General features: G+C 38.2%; 1 protein-coding gene across 1 annotated transcript; it reads left to right on the forward strand.

Annotated features, from left to right (window-relative positions):
- Positions 1–6,721, forward strand: LOC140964264 (transcriptional corepressor SEUSS-like). The gene is made up of 9 exons (XM_073423892.1): positions 1–1,579; positions 1,708–1,827; positions 2,088–2,136; positions 2,479–2,693; positions 2,783–2,851; positions 2,980–3,077; positions 4,178–4,271; positions 4,711–4,780; positions 5,339–6,721. The coding sequence occupies exons 1-9, from the start codon at positions 563–565 to the stop codon at positions 6,184–6,186; spliced, it is 2,580 nt and encodes an 859-aa protein (XP_073279993.1). The 5' UTR covers positions 1–562; the 3' UTR covers positions 6,187–6,721.
- The last annotated feature ends 7,224 nt before the right edge of the window (positions 6,722–13,945 follow it).

Here is a 13,945-nt window from a genome sequence, read left to right on the forward strand (position 1 = left end):
GTCCGGAATACCTCTCCCCCACACACAATGTTCTCTCTCTTCTTCTTTGTTTTTTCTCTCTCTCTCTAAACTGTAGAACCCAGCAAACTCAATGAAACTGGTTGCTCAGTTTTTCTCTCACTATTCTCGCCGTAAAGATTTCGAGAAGACTGGTTACAGCTACACACACGTATAAATTATGTCAATCTGTATTGTGTACTTAGTCTGAGGTGTTTTTTGTGGATGAAGCTCGATTTAATTGATTGTGAGCGGGGAAAGTTGATGTCTTGAGCTTCATTTTAGTGGATTTGGCGTTTCCTCCCAATTTCAGACCTCATGAACGAGGTTACGCCTTTTGTCTTCGTTCTGAATGAACATCTCAGAAGATTTGTGTGTCAGGGACTGTCTAATTGGGTGTAAATTATCTGGTACTTTTTCTCATTTTTTCTGTTGTCTGTTGTGGTGTTCATTATTTGAAGAGGTGAAATATTGATTTAGTGATTTATAGAATGTGTTATCTGTAGTGGATTGGGAGCGCTGTTAATTGGGTTTCGTGTTTATTTTTTTATTTATTTTTCCAAAAATGGTGCCACAAGGGCCTCCGTCTCCACTTGGTGGGGCCCAGCAAGTTCAGCATTCATTATTGAGATCGAGTTCTGGATTTTTGGGTGGTCAAGGGGGTGGAATGCCTTCACAGAATGCATTTGCATCTTTGGTGTCACCCCGCAATCATTTCAATAGCATGAACATGCTAGGGAATGTTCCCAATGTTTCAGCTTTGCTCCACCAGTCATTTGGAAACGGAATTCCAACTTCTGGGCTTTCGGGTCCCGTGAGCTCCCAGCGGGAGATTATGGAGAGTGGGGCGGAATCAGATCCGCTTTCTAGTGTTGGAGATGGGATGGGTTTTAATCCGCCGTCCTCATCTTTTGCATCTTCCTCCATCACAACCAACCCAAACTCATCCGGTCAAGTTCATGGGCAACAGCAATTTCCCAACTCTTCTAGCAGTCAGATGTTGACAGACCAGCAACAACCTCAACAGCTTAAATCTCAGAATTTTCAACAGAATCAACAGCAGTTGCAGCAGTTTTTTGTCCCCAGCAACCCTCAACAGCAGACACAAATGCAGCAACAGCAATTTCAAGCAATGCGAGCTCCAGGTATTGGGCCTGTTAAGCTGGAGCCGCAGATGACTATTGACCAAGCACCGCAGCAGCCTCAACCTTTAGAGAATTTTGGTTCGGTAAAATTGGAGCCACAACTGCAAAATATAAGAAGCTTGGCTCCAGTCAAAATGGAACCCCAGCAGTTAGACCCATCTTTGTTTTTACAGCAGCAGAAGCAGCTCCTTCTGTCAAGGCAGTCCTCTCAGGCTGAGGCAGCGGCAGCGGCTCAGATGTTGCAACAACAGAGGATTATGCATCAACTTCAACAACAGCAACTATTGAAGGCTATGCCTCAACAAAGATCCCCACTTCAAGCGCAGTTTCAACCTCAGAATTTACCTCTTAGGTCTCCTATTAAACCCTTTTATGAGCCAGGAACATGTGCCCGAAGGCTGACACACTATATGTATCAGCAACAACACAGACCTGAAGTAAGATGCCATTGTCCAATCAGTCACTTAGTTTATATATATATATATATATAAAATCAGTTGCACAGATACCTCGAGTGGTAATAATTGGATGTTGCATAATTATTTTTATCATTATTCTTTTGTAGGACAACAATATAGAATTTTGGAGGAAATTTGTTACTGAATATTTTGCACCAAATGCCAAGAAAAAATGGTGTGTTTCAATGTATGGAAGTGGTCGCCAGACAACTGGAGTTTTCCCTCAGGTCTGTTGGATTACAGATGAAATAATGCATCAACTTCTGTCACTTCACCTCTGATCCAGTTTTTTCCGTTGTTGTAGTTTGATAATTACACTTTGGTCTTATTTAATATTTTTTTAACATCAGAAGTGTAGCTTTTGGCTTTCCGCATGAACGCAATGGTAAAATCTAAGTTGGGCTTATTTTGTACCTTTTACAGTTCATTGCCAGTTTTCATGCTTGAAACTTAATTATTTGATGTCGCCATGTTAATATGTGTGTAGGATGTTTGGCACTGTGAAATTTGCAACCGCAAGCCTGTGCGTGGATTTGGTACGTGTTAACAACGACTTCTCTCTTTGTGGGTAACTTTCTGGTGTTAAGTTTTTTTTATCATGAGTTGACAAACTCTTGGTTTGATGTGCTTTTTAGAACATCCACGTCACAATGTCAAAAACCAACTGCGATATGTCTTTATACGTAAAGTAAAAAAGAATCTAGGAAGAGAGGAAAAAACTATGGATGTAACAAGCTACTTTAGCATCTAATGATATTTTTATGCATGTCAACCCCCGTAGTGTTACAAGAGTGTTGTGGAAGAAAGAGATAAGTAATTAGAAGGTTAGGTGAGGAATGTCCAGGTCTCTGTCTTACAATAGTTTTTATGCATGTCAGAGGCAACTGCTGAAGTTTTGCCTAGGCTGTTCAAAATAAAATATGAAAGCGGTACCTTAGAAGAACTACTCTATGTTGATATGCCTCGAGAATATCGGAATTCATCTGGGCAAATTGTTCTGGACTATGCAAAAGCAATACAAGAGAGTGTCTTTGAGCAACTCCGTGTTGTTCGTGATGGCCAGCTTCGAATAGTGTTCTCCTCTGACCTCAAGGTTACTCTATCGGCTTGAAGTTTTATTTTTTCCTGTTTTGACTTATGAAGCCACTTTTTATTTAATGTTCTGTTCTTTTACCTTTTCAGATATGCTCCTGGGAATTCTGTGCTCGGCGCCATGAAGAGCTAATTCCTAGAAGATTGCTGATTCCTCAGGTTAAGAGCTTGGTCAAGCCTCAGATTTTACGTTCGTAATTCTTTTGGTTGGCTGAAGTGGTGTATTATGAACTGCCATCAATATTTGGATGTTTTTACGTATATTGCTTCAATGATCCACCCTGCAGGTTAGCCAACTTGGTGCTGCTGCCCAAAAATACCAGGCTGCTGCCCAGAATACATCATCCAATTGCTCTGTTTCTGAGCAACAAAATAACTGCAACATGTGAGTCTAAGTTACTATTGTTACTACTGATGTGCATGATTCCTGTTCTATACGTCATCAAATGGCTCTGTTTCTGAGCAACAAAATAACTGCAACTTGTGAGTCCAAGTTACTATCTGTGTGCTTGATTCCTGCTCTACAGATGACAATACCATCTATTTTAATTTTTAAAATAGCTCTCAATGTGGTTTGTAATTTGCATCACCTTTAGTGGTGTTCATTTACCTGATCTCAATCTCCACACTCGGCACGTGTTAAAAATTATGGATGGCAAATTTCTTCTCATATTGCTGACTGTTAGGAAATTGTTCATTTTTGCCTCATCAAAGCGATGTTTCTCATTTGGGCCATGAATTTTATGTTAACTTCTTGAAAATTTGTACTTGCCAGAGGTCCAGAACAGTATCTGAGTTTCTTTCTTCACTGTGATTGTCTGCAGAACTTCCACTACCAATAGAGATGAACAAAATTTATCATCTTTTTAGTTAAGGGGATGCGGCAAAGAAGGAAGTGCTTGCTCGAGTGTGGTTTTTGCTGTAAATGGAAAAGTTTGTAATAGCAGTATGAAGTATTGTAATTAGCAAATAACAGAGAATGAACTCAAATTTTTCAACAAAAAGGATTCCCTCTGTTTATCTGTGTTTCAATTTACTTATGGCTATGAAATCCTCTACAAGATTCCTCTCAATCTTAGAAGTAGATATGCACTATTTTAATCTGTATTTTTATTAGATAATCTTCCATTTTTCTCCACAAAAGACTGACAAAGCGAGACATCTGAAAAATTATTTTATTGAGTAGTGACAAGTCAGGATTCAACTCTTTTTAGGAATTCTTTGACGTGCTTCTTATCTTTTATTAGTTCTTTCCGTGTCTTAAATAGAGAGGTCTTGATATAAATTCCGTTAAATCTCTCTCTGAAGCTGCATTAGCCTTTCTCTATGCGTGTAACTAAAATATGGATGGCAGTCAAAACTGATGATTAAATGCATTTCTTCTATTCTGAACTTAATGTCACAGGGAAGATTTACGACTTATTTCTAGGGGCATGCTATTTAACGTTCTTTTGATCTCTAACCTGAGGGTTTTTTTTTCTTCAGGCTTGTTGCTTCAGCTCGTCAGATTGCAAAGGCCTTGGAAGTTCCACTGGTAAATGATTTGGGATATACAAAAAGATACGTGCGATGCTTACAGGTAATGATCTTGGAATTTCGAGAGATAGACCACTTGCTGACTTTGTAGTCTTTCTACTTCAGTACTTTACTTTTAGGATTTTTAGTTTGTGTCACATACATTTGGACTCAATTTGATGGAATATTCTACTGCTACTGGCGGAATGGAAGATATTGAGTTAAAACAGAAAAGTTCTTCATAAATATTGAGCTAAAAATATGCTTTTGAATGCAGGATTTGCTTGAATAAGTTGCTGAAAGTAAAATTGACATGGATGTTTGCTCATGTCAGAACCAGAAATTAATTATAACTACGAGTCTTATGTTTGTAGTACTGGGTTCTTTTAATTAATATTTCTCTGTTAGCATTCCAAATGTCATTAGTGTTGAAAACATGATAAATTTCACTCTTGAGTTAGTTAATGCTAATTTACCTTGTATTTTTATTGTTAACATTGCAGATATCAGAAGTGGTGAATAGTATGAAAGATCTGATTGACTATAGTCGTGAAACTGGGACTGGTCCAATGGGTAAGCATGGATTTTCTTTGTTGATTCTTTCCACTTTTGTTGTTCCATACCAGAGGCAACTGGCAAGGGGAGATCACTCTGAAGCTCTGTGGATTGCATGGACAAATGCTTTTTATGACTTCGCATAATCTTGTTGACAGAAGAATAATTTTTAGTATCGAAAATCAAGTTTGTAATATGTTCCATTTTATCTCTCAATGAGCACCAGCGAGACCATCAACTAATGCATCTGTAGTGTGATGAAAGTAATGAGATTCATTTGTAGCTGTGCTATTTGGCATGTCAGGTTAAACATGGTTTCTCCTTGTCTGTTTTTTTCTACCTTTGATCCTCTTTTGGCTCATATTGCGTATAAGGATGTTTTTTAATTGCTATTGCATGAATGTCGTTTTTGCTGTTTATTTTTTGCACATCAAGTTGGTATTTTATGACGATAATGGGATTCTATGAGGTCATCCACATATCTTTCCCGATTCTTGGAACACTGGATAGTTTATTTTGTCTTATCGATTGTGCCTTTTATTAATTAATTAATAATTAATTATTTTCTTTTTGCAGAGAGTTTGGCTAAGTTTCCTCGGAGGACAAATCCTTCGCCTGGGTTTCAAGGTCAGCCTCAACAACAAGAGGGTCAGCTACAGCCGCAGCAACAGACAGCAACCGCTGCAAGCAATGGGGTACCAAGTGTTATTAACCCCCTGAATTCTGGGCCAGTAACGTCCTCTGCTAATACCGTTGTTGGACTTCTTCATCAAAACTCAATGAACTCTAGACAACAAAGCCCCATACCTAGTGCAAACAGCCTCTATGGAGGTAATAGCATCCAGATGCCATCTCCGGGTTCTACAAGCAACATCTCACTGCCGCAGCTCACTCCTTCCTTCCAATCTTCCACAGCATCCTCATCAAACAATCCTCGGCAAACTTCACAAGCTAGTCTATCAGGCACTCATGTGAACTCAATCAATTCATCAAATATTCCAATGCAGCAACCGGCTGTTTCTAGTAATGCAGATGCTAATGAATCGCAAAGCTCAGTCCAGAAAATTATAAACGACATGAGGATGTCCTCTCAGATTGGTGGGGATAGTATAATGGGCATGGGGGAAATGGGTGGTGATGTTAAAAATGTTAATGGAATGTTAAATACCAACAACTCTGGTCTGAATGGCAGCAACTTTTTGGTGGGAAATGGAGTGGCCAACCGTCACCCAAATGTAGGTGTTTTAGGATTTGGAAACATCAGCAACGGACTTGGCCAATCTGCCATGGCCAATGGAATTCGAGCAGCGGTGGGGATGACTCGTCAACAGAGCAGGAGTCAGCATCATCAACAAGATTTGGGTAACCAACTGCTTGGTGGTCTTGGGACCGCTAATGGTTTTAATAACCTTCAATTTGATTAGAACAGATACCCCTGAGAACTATTGTGCTATTCTTGTCGCTACCTTGAAGGATAAGCTGTCTGGCAGCATAAAAAGTGCATGGATTCCCATTCCCTTTCATCTGGTTGATGAATCTGGAGTGCATAAGAGAAAAAGATAAATTGTTAATTGGCTTTCATCCCCTCTCTGCAGTACTAATTCCAGAGGAAGAAAAACACAAAGCATATCGTCTCTTATTTATGTTATCCTAATGTTTCTGAATTTGTTCTGACTTGAATTTGAGTGGTTTGGTGACAGCTCTCCCTCTCTGCACTAATTGTTAAAGTGGACACAAGCAAAGAGATGGCTAATGGTAATTGGCTTTGTATGCTCTCTTTCATTATGAATTTGTAACCTATTTTGTGTGCCAACCTCTCCCACCGGCTCCCCTTCCCCAGTTCAGTTTTTTCGAATATGTGAGTCTGTGTAGTTTGGATTGCCTTGAAAGCTGAGTTTATTGTAGATGTTTCCAGAATTGAGCAGAAACGATTTACCATAATTTGATTTCTGTTATTCATCTCTTGTTGGTGAACGGAACCCTTTCCACTTGTTAATTCTTGTTTTCTTGGCAAAAGTAAAGCTACAACCTGTAGCTTTACTTCATATATTCTATACTACATGATGCTTGTCACTATGTTACGGACCCAATTATTATTAGGACTAGATCAAACAGTTCCAGGAGTAGCAAGTCTTATTAAGTGTAGGAAGAGCGAGGGAAATAAAGAAACCATGGCCTTAATAAATGCTGTTGTCGGAGTCACGTATTGGAACAAGAGTATTCTAAAATTCATGTATAACCTCTGTTTTGTCTTTTTTATGATAAACTTTTTGATAAATCTTTCTTCCTGAGTCCGACGGCTTGCGTTTCAATGACGGGTAAGTGTAACCTTTTCTCCCGCTTGGTGTATGTGAAAGAGACTCTTTCTGTCTTAATTATACATCATATGTTTTTTCCCCATATATTAAGAAATTCATTGAAAAAATGAATCATATAGCCAAATGTTTTGTTTTATTCTTATTTTATGAGTGTTTGAACAAGTTTTAATTATATAATTTTTTTGGAAATAATTAATATATTGAATGACAATAAATTTGAATTAAATTTCTCATAATCTAAAAGTATAAGTGGGAGCAAATTTATACTGTAACTCTAAGTGCCAAGTCGAGTGGCAGGTGGAGTTACTAATCTGAAACCAGTAAAAAGCTGTTGTGCCACTTAGTATGCTACACGAAGTGAAGGTAGCAAGTAGTCTCAAGAGTCTTAATATATAAGTTTGGAGAAGGGCAGCCATAGGAATGTAAATGAGCCGAGCCGAGCCGAGCCGAACAGTATCAGGCTCGGGCTCGGCTCGTTAAACTATTTTCTCGGCTCGGGCTCGGCTCGGGCTCGTTACGAGCCTTTGGTTTGAAGCTCGGGCTCGGCTCGTTCGGAAGTTATGAAGCTCGGGCTCGGCTCGTTAATGGCTCGTTTATCTTGTTTAATGAGCCTGGCTCGGGTTCGGCTCGTTAAACAAGCTCGTTTATTTTGTTTAATGAGCCTGGCTCGGGCTCGGCTCGTTAATGGCTTGTTTTTAATATAATTTTTAATTTTTAATTTATTATTATTTATCATACATAATTATTTTAATATTATAACTCATTAATTATCTCAAATTCGAGCTCACGATCTACCTAAACGAGCCGAGCTCGAGCCCGAGCTTGTGAACCACTTAAACGAGCCGAGCTCGAGCTCGAGCTCACGAGCCAGCTAAACGAGCCGAGCTCAATTTTGAGCTCACGAACCTATTATCGAACATGTTCACGAGCTAACGAGCCGAACATCATTAATCTCAAGCTCGGCTCAACAAAATTGTCGAGCCCAAAATAAGGCTCAGGCTCGGCTCGATAAGCTTAACGAACGAGCCCGAACGAGCTTTTTAACGAGCCGAGATCCGAAAAGCTCGCGAACAGTTCGGTTCATTTACATCCCTAGGCAGCCAACAGATATGAGAGAAGTTGCATTCTGATACATTGATGAGAGTTCTTTTATGAGAGATTGACAGAACAATTGAGTGATACAAGAGAATATTTTCTGAGTGAAAATTATGGAGTGAATTCAATAAAATTGTTGTATCGTATCTCTGAATCTTGATCAATAAAAATCTTCGTGGATGTAGGCATTTATTTGGCCAAATCACGTGACATTCTTTTATGTTCATCGTTCTTGTTATATTTGATTCTTCTTATTCTTGTGTGCGATATCACCAACAATATTGCTCTGTTTTTAATTGTTCATATGTATATTGTTCATAAATTCGGCAACAGAAGAAGTGATCAAATCGAATTGGTTCAGGGTTGGTAATTCATCATAGTTGCTTTATTTCTCTACAACCGGCATCGGAGACAGGTTATAAGATAAGTTATATCGGCGATCATGGAGATGAAGGTTGAAATTGGAAGATTTGATGGGAATGGAGATTTTGGTCTTTGATGACGAAGAATGTATGAAAGTTGCAAAAGCACTTAGAGGTCTGGAATGTCTTTTAGAAACAATGCTTGATAATGAAAAATTTTAAATGTTGGAATTGGAATTGAGTTCTACCAGTTGCATCTCGATGACAAAGTCTTGCCTGAAGTCTCCTCTGAAACCACCGTCGTTGGACTCTAGAAGAAACTGGAGTCTTTGTATTTTTAAAGTATCTGAGGGACAAAATCTACATGAGGGTCAAGTTCTTTGGGTTCAAGACGGCGGATTCAAAGTCCATATCAAACAATCTTGATGAATTTAACAAGGTGGTATTTAATTTTGAAAATATTGATATCAAGATTGATGAAGAAAATAAGACAATCATAATGCTTAACTCCCTGCCAAAATCTTATTCGGTCTTTGTAGAACCCGTAAATTAGACTACGTATAAGCCATGCATAATTCTAGTATTTAAATTAAAATGATTTTATTTCATGAGTATTTAAATTCTTGTCTTTAAATTTAATTATTTTATGGAGTAGTTTAATTACTACCTTTTCAGTTAAATAAGTGAGGCCGGACTGGAGTTGGAGTATTGAGATAAAATTTAATATTAAGAAAACATTCTTAGAATTTATTTTAGATAATTAATAACTTAATTTAATGTAAAAGAATGTGTAAGAAATTAATTAAGTAATTCAAATATTTAGCCATGCATGCAAGATAATATTACTCCATGATTAATTTCTTAAGTCACTAAAATATTTAATGGGTAGATAAAACTCTAAATATTTAAAATACAATATTTAACAATATTTTTCCTCCCATTTTTATCAAGATTTCGGCCACTACACATTTGGGTTTAAAAATATTTATCCACTCTCCATTTTAATATCTTTTCTTAATCCTTTCATGGCATAGATAATTCCTTCAACCTTAAATCATCAATAATTATTATTTAAGCAATATTTCACCCCATTTTAAACTCAAAAATTTCGGCCCTCACCTTTCAAAGATTTGAAAGAGTTGACAACCCATTTCCTTGATTCTTTCCTTATCCATTTTGGGAGATAAACCCCTCACCTTTTAATTCCCCAATAAATATTAATTAAGCAATTTTCCTACCCATTTTAACTAAATAAAATCGGCCACCTCTTATTAGGATTTGATATTGATTGCCAACTCACCACCTTGATTCATTTTCCTATTTTTTTACTCGGTAGATAATTCCCTTCTTTTACATCTCTACTAATTAACAATTAAGCAATATTCTCCCATGATTTGGTAGATAAAAAAATCGGTCATCACCTTCAAAATACACCTCAAAATCCCACCATATCATACCATCTCCTATCTAACAAACAACTCAAGGATAGAAAGATTCTTTTCCCTCTCAACTATCCCATTTGATTGATAGACTTTCCTTCATTCCTCCTAACCATTTTCCCCCTCCTTATCACCGAAATTCAGTCCCCTTCAGTAGAGAAAAACCGTGAGAATTAGTGAAGAATAAGAGAGGAAAATCGAGTAGAAACAAGGAAGTAAAGAGCACTCCGTCTCCTCCACGCCGCGTCGTTGTGTTTTTTGTTTTTCTTTCAAAACAAAACAAGACATGTATATGTTTTTATTCACTCTTCAATTAAGCCATATAGGTATTTTTAAACATAGCATGTACATGATTTTATTGCAAGAAAACCGAAATTTGTTCAAGTCATTTTCGAAAATTGTGTGCAGACTTTTTCGGGTTCCTTGTACACTCCTCACGGTTTCGGCTGTTTTGATGGTTTCAGGTGGGTGGCTCGACCCTAGGCTCCCAAGGCTGCTCCTAGACACGTACTAGGGTGTGTCAAGACCATGTTGGTCCATTAGTTCAAACCCCATGCATGCTGGAAATCAGAAATGACAGCAACTCTTCCCTAGTGTCACAATGAGTCTCGAATTCTTCAGTTTTCTGTCAAGGGTGATGTTTCTGATCTTGGCTGCCCTACGGGCTATAGCCATGGTTAGAGCATCTCCTTGTTATGTCTAAGAAGAGACCAAGTTTGCCTTTCAAGGCTTGGTCCATGGATGCATCGGTTTTTAAACAAAACAAGACAAACCCCCTTCGATCCCTTCATTTGCTGCAGGTGTATGTTTCGAATCCTAGGGGTGGTATGGATCTTGGTTGGCTTTTCAGCCCTTAGCCATGTTTCATACCATACCTATTGATGTCTAGATCATGCCACGGTCAATTAAATGGCCACTAGAATGGTCCGTGACATCAAGAACAAGCGAGACACCCCACGCGTGCTTATGCGTTCTCGGGTGGGAGCGTCGAGTTGTTTCTGGTATTGCTTGGATTGTGGTTGGCCTAGGGCCATTAGCCATGGTTCAAGCCATGCCTTAGGGTGTTGGTAAGAGGCTCTGGTCAGTGGTTCGAGCCCCAATGGCCATTAGCCTCGAAAACGACGCAAGGAAACGAAAGCGCTGTTGCGGTATTTTTGGACAGCAAGTTGGTGCTTCGGTTCAGAGGCTCGTTTGAGTTCTTGGTTGGCTTTTAGCCTATGGCCTTGGACTGGACAGTACCTCATCATGTTAGGAAGGTCATGTTTTTGGCCGTTCGTGATTCGGTTAAGATTAGAGGTCGTACGAGAATTTACGGTGCAATGTGCCAAAGTGACTCTCGAAAGAGCGTTTCATGTTTTGGCCTCCATTCCACACAATTTCGAGTACTGTGATTTTAGGAACATTATTTCATCATTTTAGGTGTATTTTAATCATGACTAAATGATGGTTCGGTGTTGGTTCGGGTTGACACGGAGTCATGATTAAATACTAAGTCATTGGGTGTAATTGTCTCGTTTTTGGATTCAATTACAAAGTTTGGTCAAGTTAAATCATTTGCATATTTTTTTATGTTAGATTTAAGTCGCAGCGAGCCTGGGAGCGATCCAACCCATTAGGTAAAATTAATACAGGATATTTAATTACGCTATTTAATTATATTACGTGCATAAAATATTCATTTTTGAGATTCATGCGGTATTGCTGGTGGCCACTTCACTGTCATGGTATTATTACTTCACCCGGTGGTCACTTACCGGTTCAGTTTAGTTCATCCCGGTGGTCACTTACCGGTCCCATCCAGTATACTGTGGCATTAGTCTGGTCAGACGATTATTACTTCACCCAGTGGTCACTTACCGGTCAGTTCAGTTTAGTGCAGTTCATGGGGCCACTTGCGTAGAACATAATCTCAGCAAAATTATGACATGCTATTTATTACAGAGCTCTATTGAGCAAACAATTCACTTATAATTTCCAGTTCAGTTATGCACGTATTTATAATTATCCATGATACGATTTTCAGTTCAGTTATGCACGTATTATAATTACTCCTGTCACGATATTTTCACGTTATTCCAGACTCATGATATGTTATTTTTATTTCGCATACAAAATTTTATTACTTTTTAATTACGATATATGCATGCTGAGTCTTTAGACTCACTAGACTTGATTGTTGTAGGTACTGACGAGATCGAGACCGAGGGCGGGGACCAGTGAGCTAGCTTGGGTCGGCAGTTGTGGAACCCAAGGACCTCATTTTCATAATTTACTATTTTAGGACTCAAACATTTTTCTCGTTGTTGGATTATTTTAAATTATTATTTTGCAAACAAACATTTACTTCCGCTGCTACTTTGAACATTAAACTTTATTTATCAGTTTATTTATGAATGAGACATTTTAAAGAGAAAATTTTTAAATTTTCCGCAAATTTTCAAACACGAATCCAGAGGCCATTATAGTCTTCGTCGACACTATGAAATATTCAAGGGAATCTTTGACTTTAGATTATGTACGGAAGACCTTAAAATCAAAAGAAGCAGATGATAAGTGTGAAGTTGAATCAATTTGGTGACAATCTTAATGTAAGGATAAGATTTCTTAAGAAATAATCTCTCCCGAAGAACATAAGTAGATTTGCATCAAGAACTACGAAAGGAAAGTGTTTTCACTGCTAAAAACCAGGTCACTTCAGGAGAGTCTGCTCAGATAGGAAAAAACCAAAAGAAAAATGGAAAGACCAGGGGTGAAGCTCCATTGGTTGATGAAAGATATGACAGTGCAGAGGTACTATACACTTGTCTACTTCAGCATAACCACGGTTGGATTCTTGACCGTGGATGCACCTTCCATGTAAGTCCAAACAAGAGTGGCTTCGAATCATTTGAAGAAGTGAATGGTGGACATGTACTTCTAGTTCTAGGAAATAATAAGTCCTGTAAAGTACTGGGAATTGACACCATAAGATTGAAGATGTATGAAAGAATAGAAAGGATACCACATGATGTGAGATATGTACTTGAATTAAAAAAGAATTTAATCTCACTTGGAGCATTGGATTAATTTGGACACTCCTTCAAAGCTGAACATGTGAAGTTGACTGTCTCTAAGGGATCTCTTAGTGTACTGTTAATAACAAATGGCATGTATGTGTTATCTGGTAAGACTATAATTTGTTCTACATCTTTGGCTGAGCATGAAATGATTACATGACTCTATGGCATTTAAGGTTAGGGCATGTGAGTGAGAGAGGTCTCATAGAACTACACACAAAAGGTTTGCTAGGAAGAACCAAGTATCAGTTTTGGACTTCTGTGAGAATTGTGTAAAGGGGAAGGTTAACAGAGTGAGCTTCAAAAGAGGGCTTCATGTCACAAAAATACCTTTAGAATACATTCATTCGGACCTATGGAGACCAACAAAAGAAGTATCTAATAGAGGAGGAAGGTATTTCATGACATTCATTGATGGCTACACAATAAAAGTTTGGGTAGTCATTCTAAAACAAAAAAATGAAGCACTACCAGTACCCATTGGACAGAGAGTAATAAGCTCAAAATGGATCTATAAGAGGAAGACATTCCTGGTATTGAACAACCAAGATATAAAGCCAGATTAGTGGCAAGAAGTTTCTCTCAAGTTGAAGGAATAGATTTCCACGAAATCTTCTCCCAGTTGTTAAACATAGGCCCATAAAAGTACTATTGTCAATAGTTAGAAATCAAAACCTCGAGCTTGAACAGTTAGATGTTAAAACCATATTCTTAGATGGGAAGTTGGATGAATGCATTTACATTAAGCAACCCGAAGGGTTTGAGGTCAAGGGCAAAACTGATCAAGCATGCTTGTTATAAAGGTCCTTGTATGGCTTTAAAAAGCACCTAGGCAGTGGTATATTAGATTTGATGAGCTAATGATCGAACAAAAATTCAAAAGAAGCCAATATCGATGTGTTTACTTGAAATA

Source organism: Primulina huaijiensis, chromosome 18 (assembly GCF_012295235.1).
Source record: "Primulina huaijiensis isolate GDHJ02 chromosome 18, ASM1229523v2, whole genome shotgun sequence".
Lineage (NCBI taxonomy): Eukaryota > Viridiplantae > Streptophyta > Magnoliopsida > Lamiales > Gesneriaceae > Primulina > Primulina huaijiensis.

What these genes read in the sequence shown, in the direction of transcription:
- LOC140964264 (XM_073423892.1), top strand. Translation starts at nt 563, where the DNA reads ATGGTGCCACAAGGGCCTCCGTCTCCACTTGGTGGGGCCCAGCAAGTT. An exon ending in AGCAACAACACAGACCTGAA is followed by an intron (nt 1,580 to 1,707) that starts GTAAGATGCCAT and finishes ATTCTTTTGTAG; the next exon opens with GACAACAATATAGAATTTTG. An exon ending in CAACTGGAGTTTTCCCTCAG is followed by an intron (nt 1,828 to 2,087) that starts GTCTGTTGGATT and finishes ATATGTGTGTAG; the next exon opens with GATGTTTGGCACTGTGAAAT.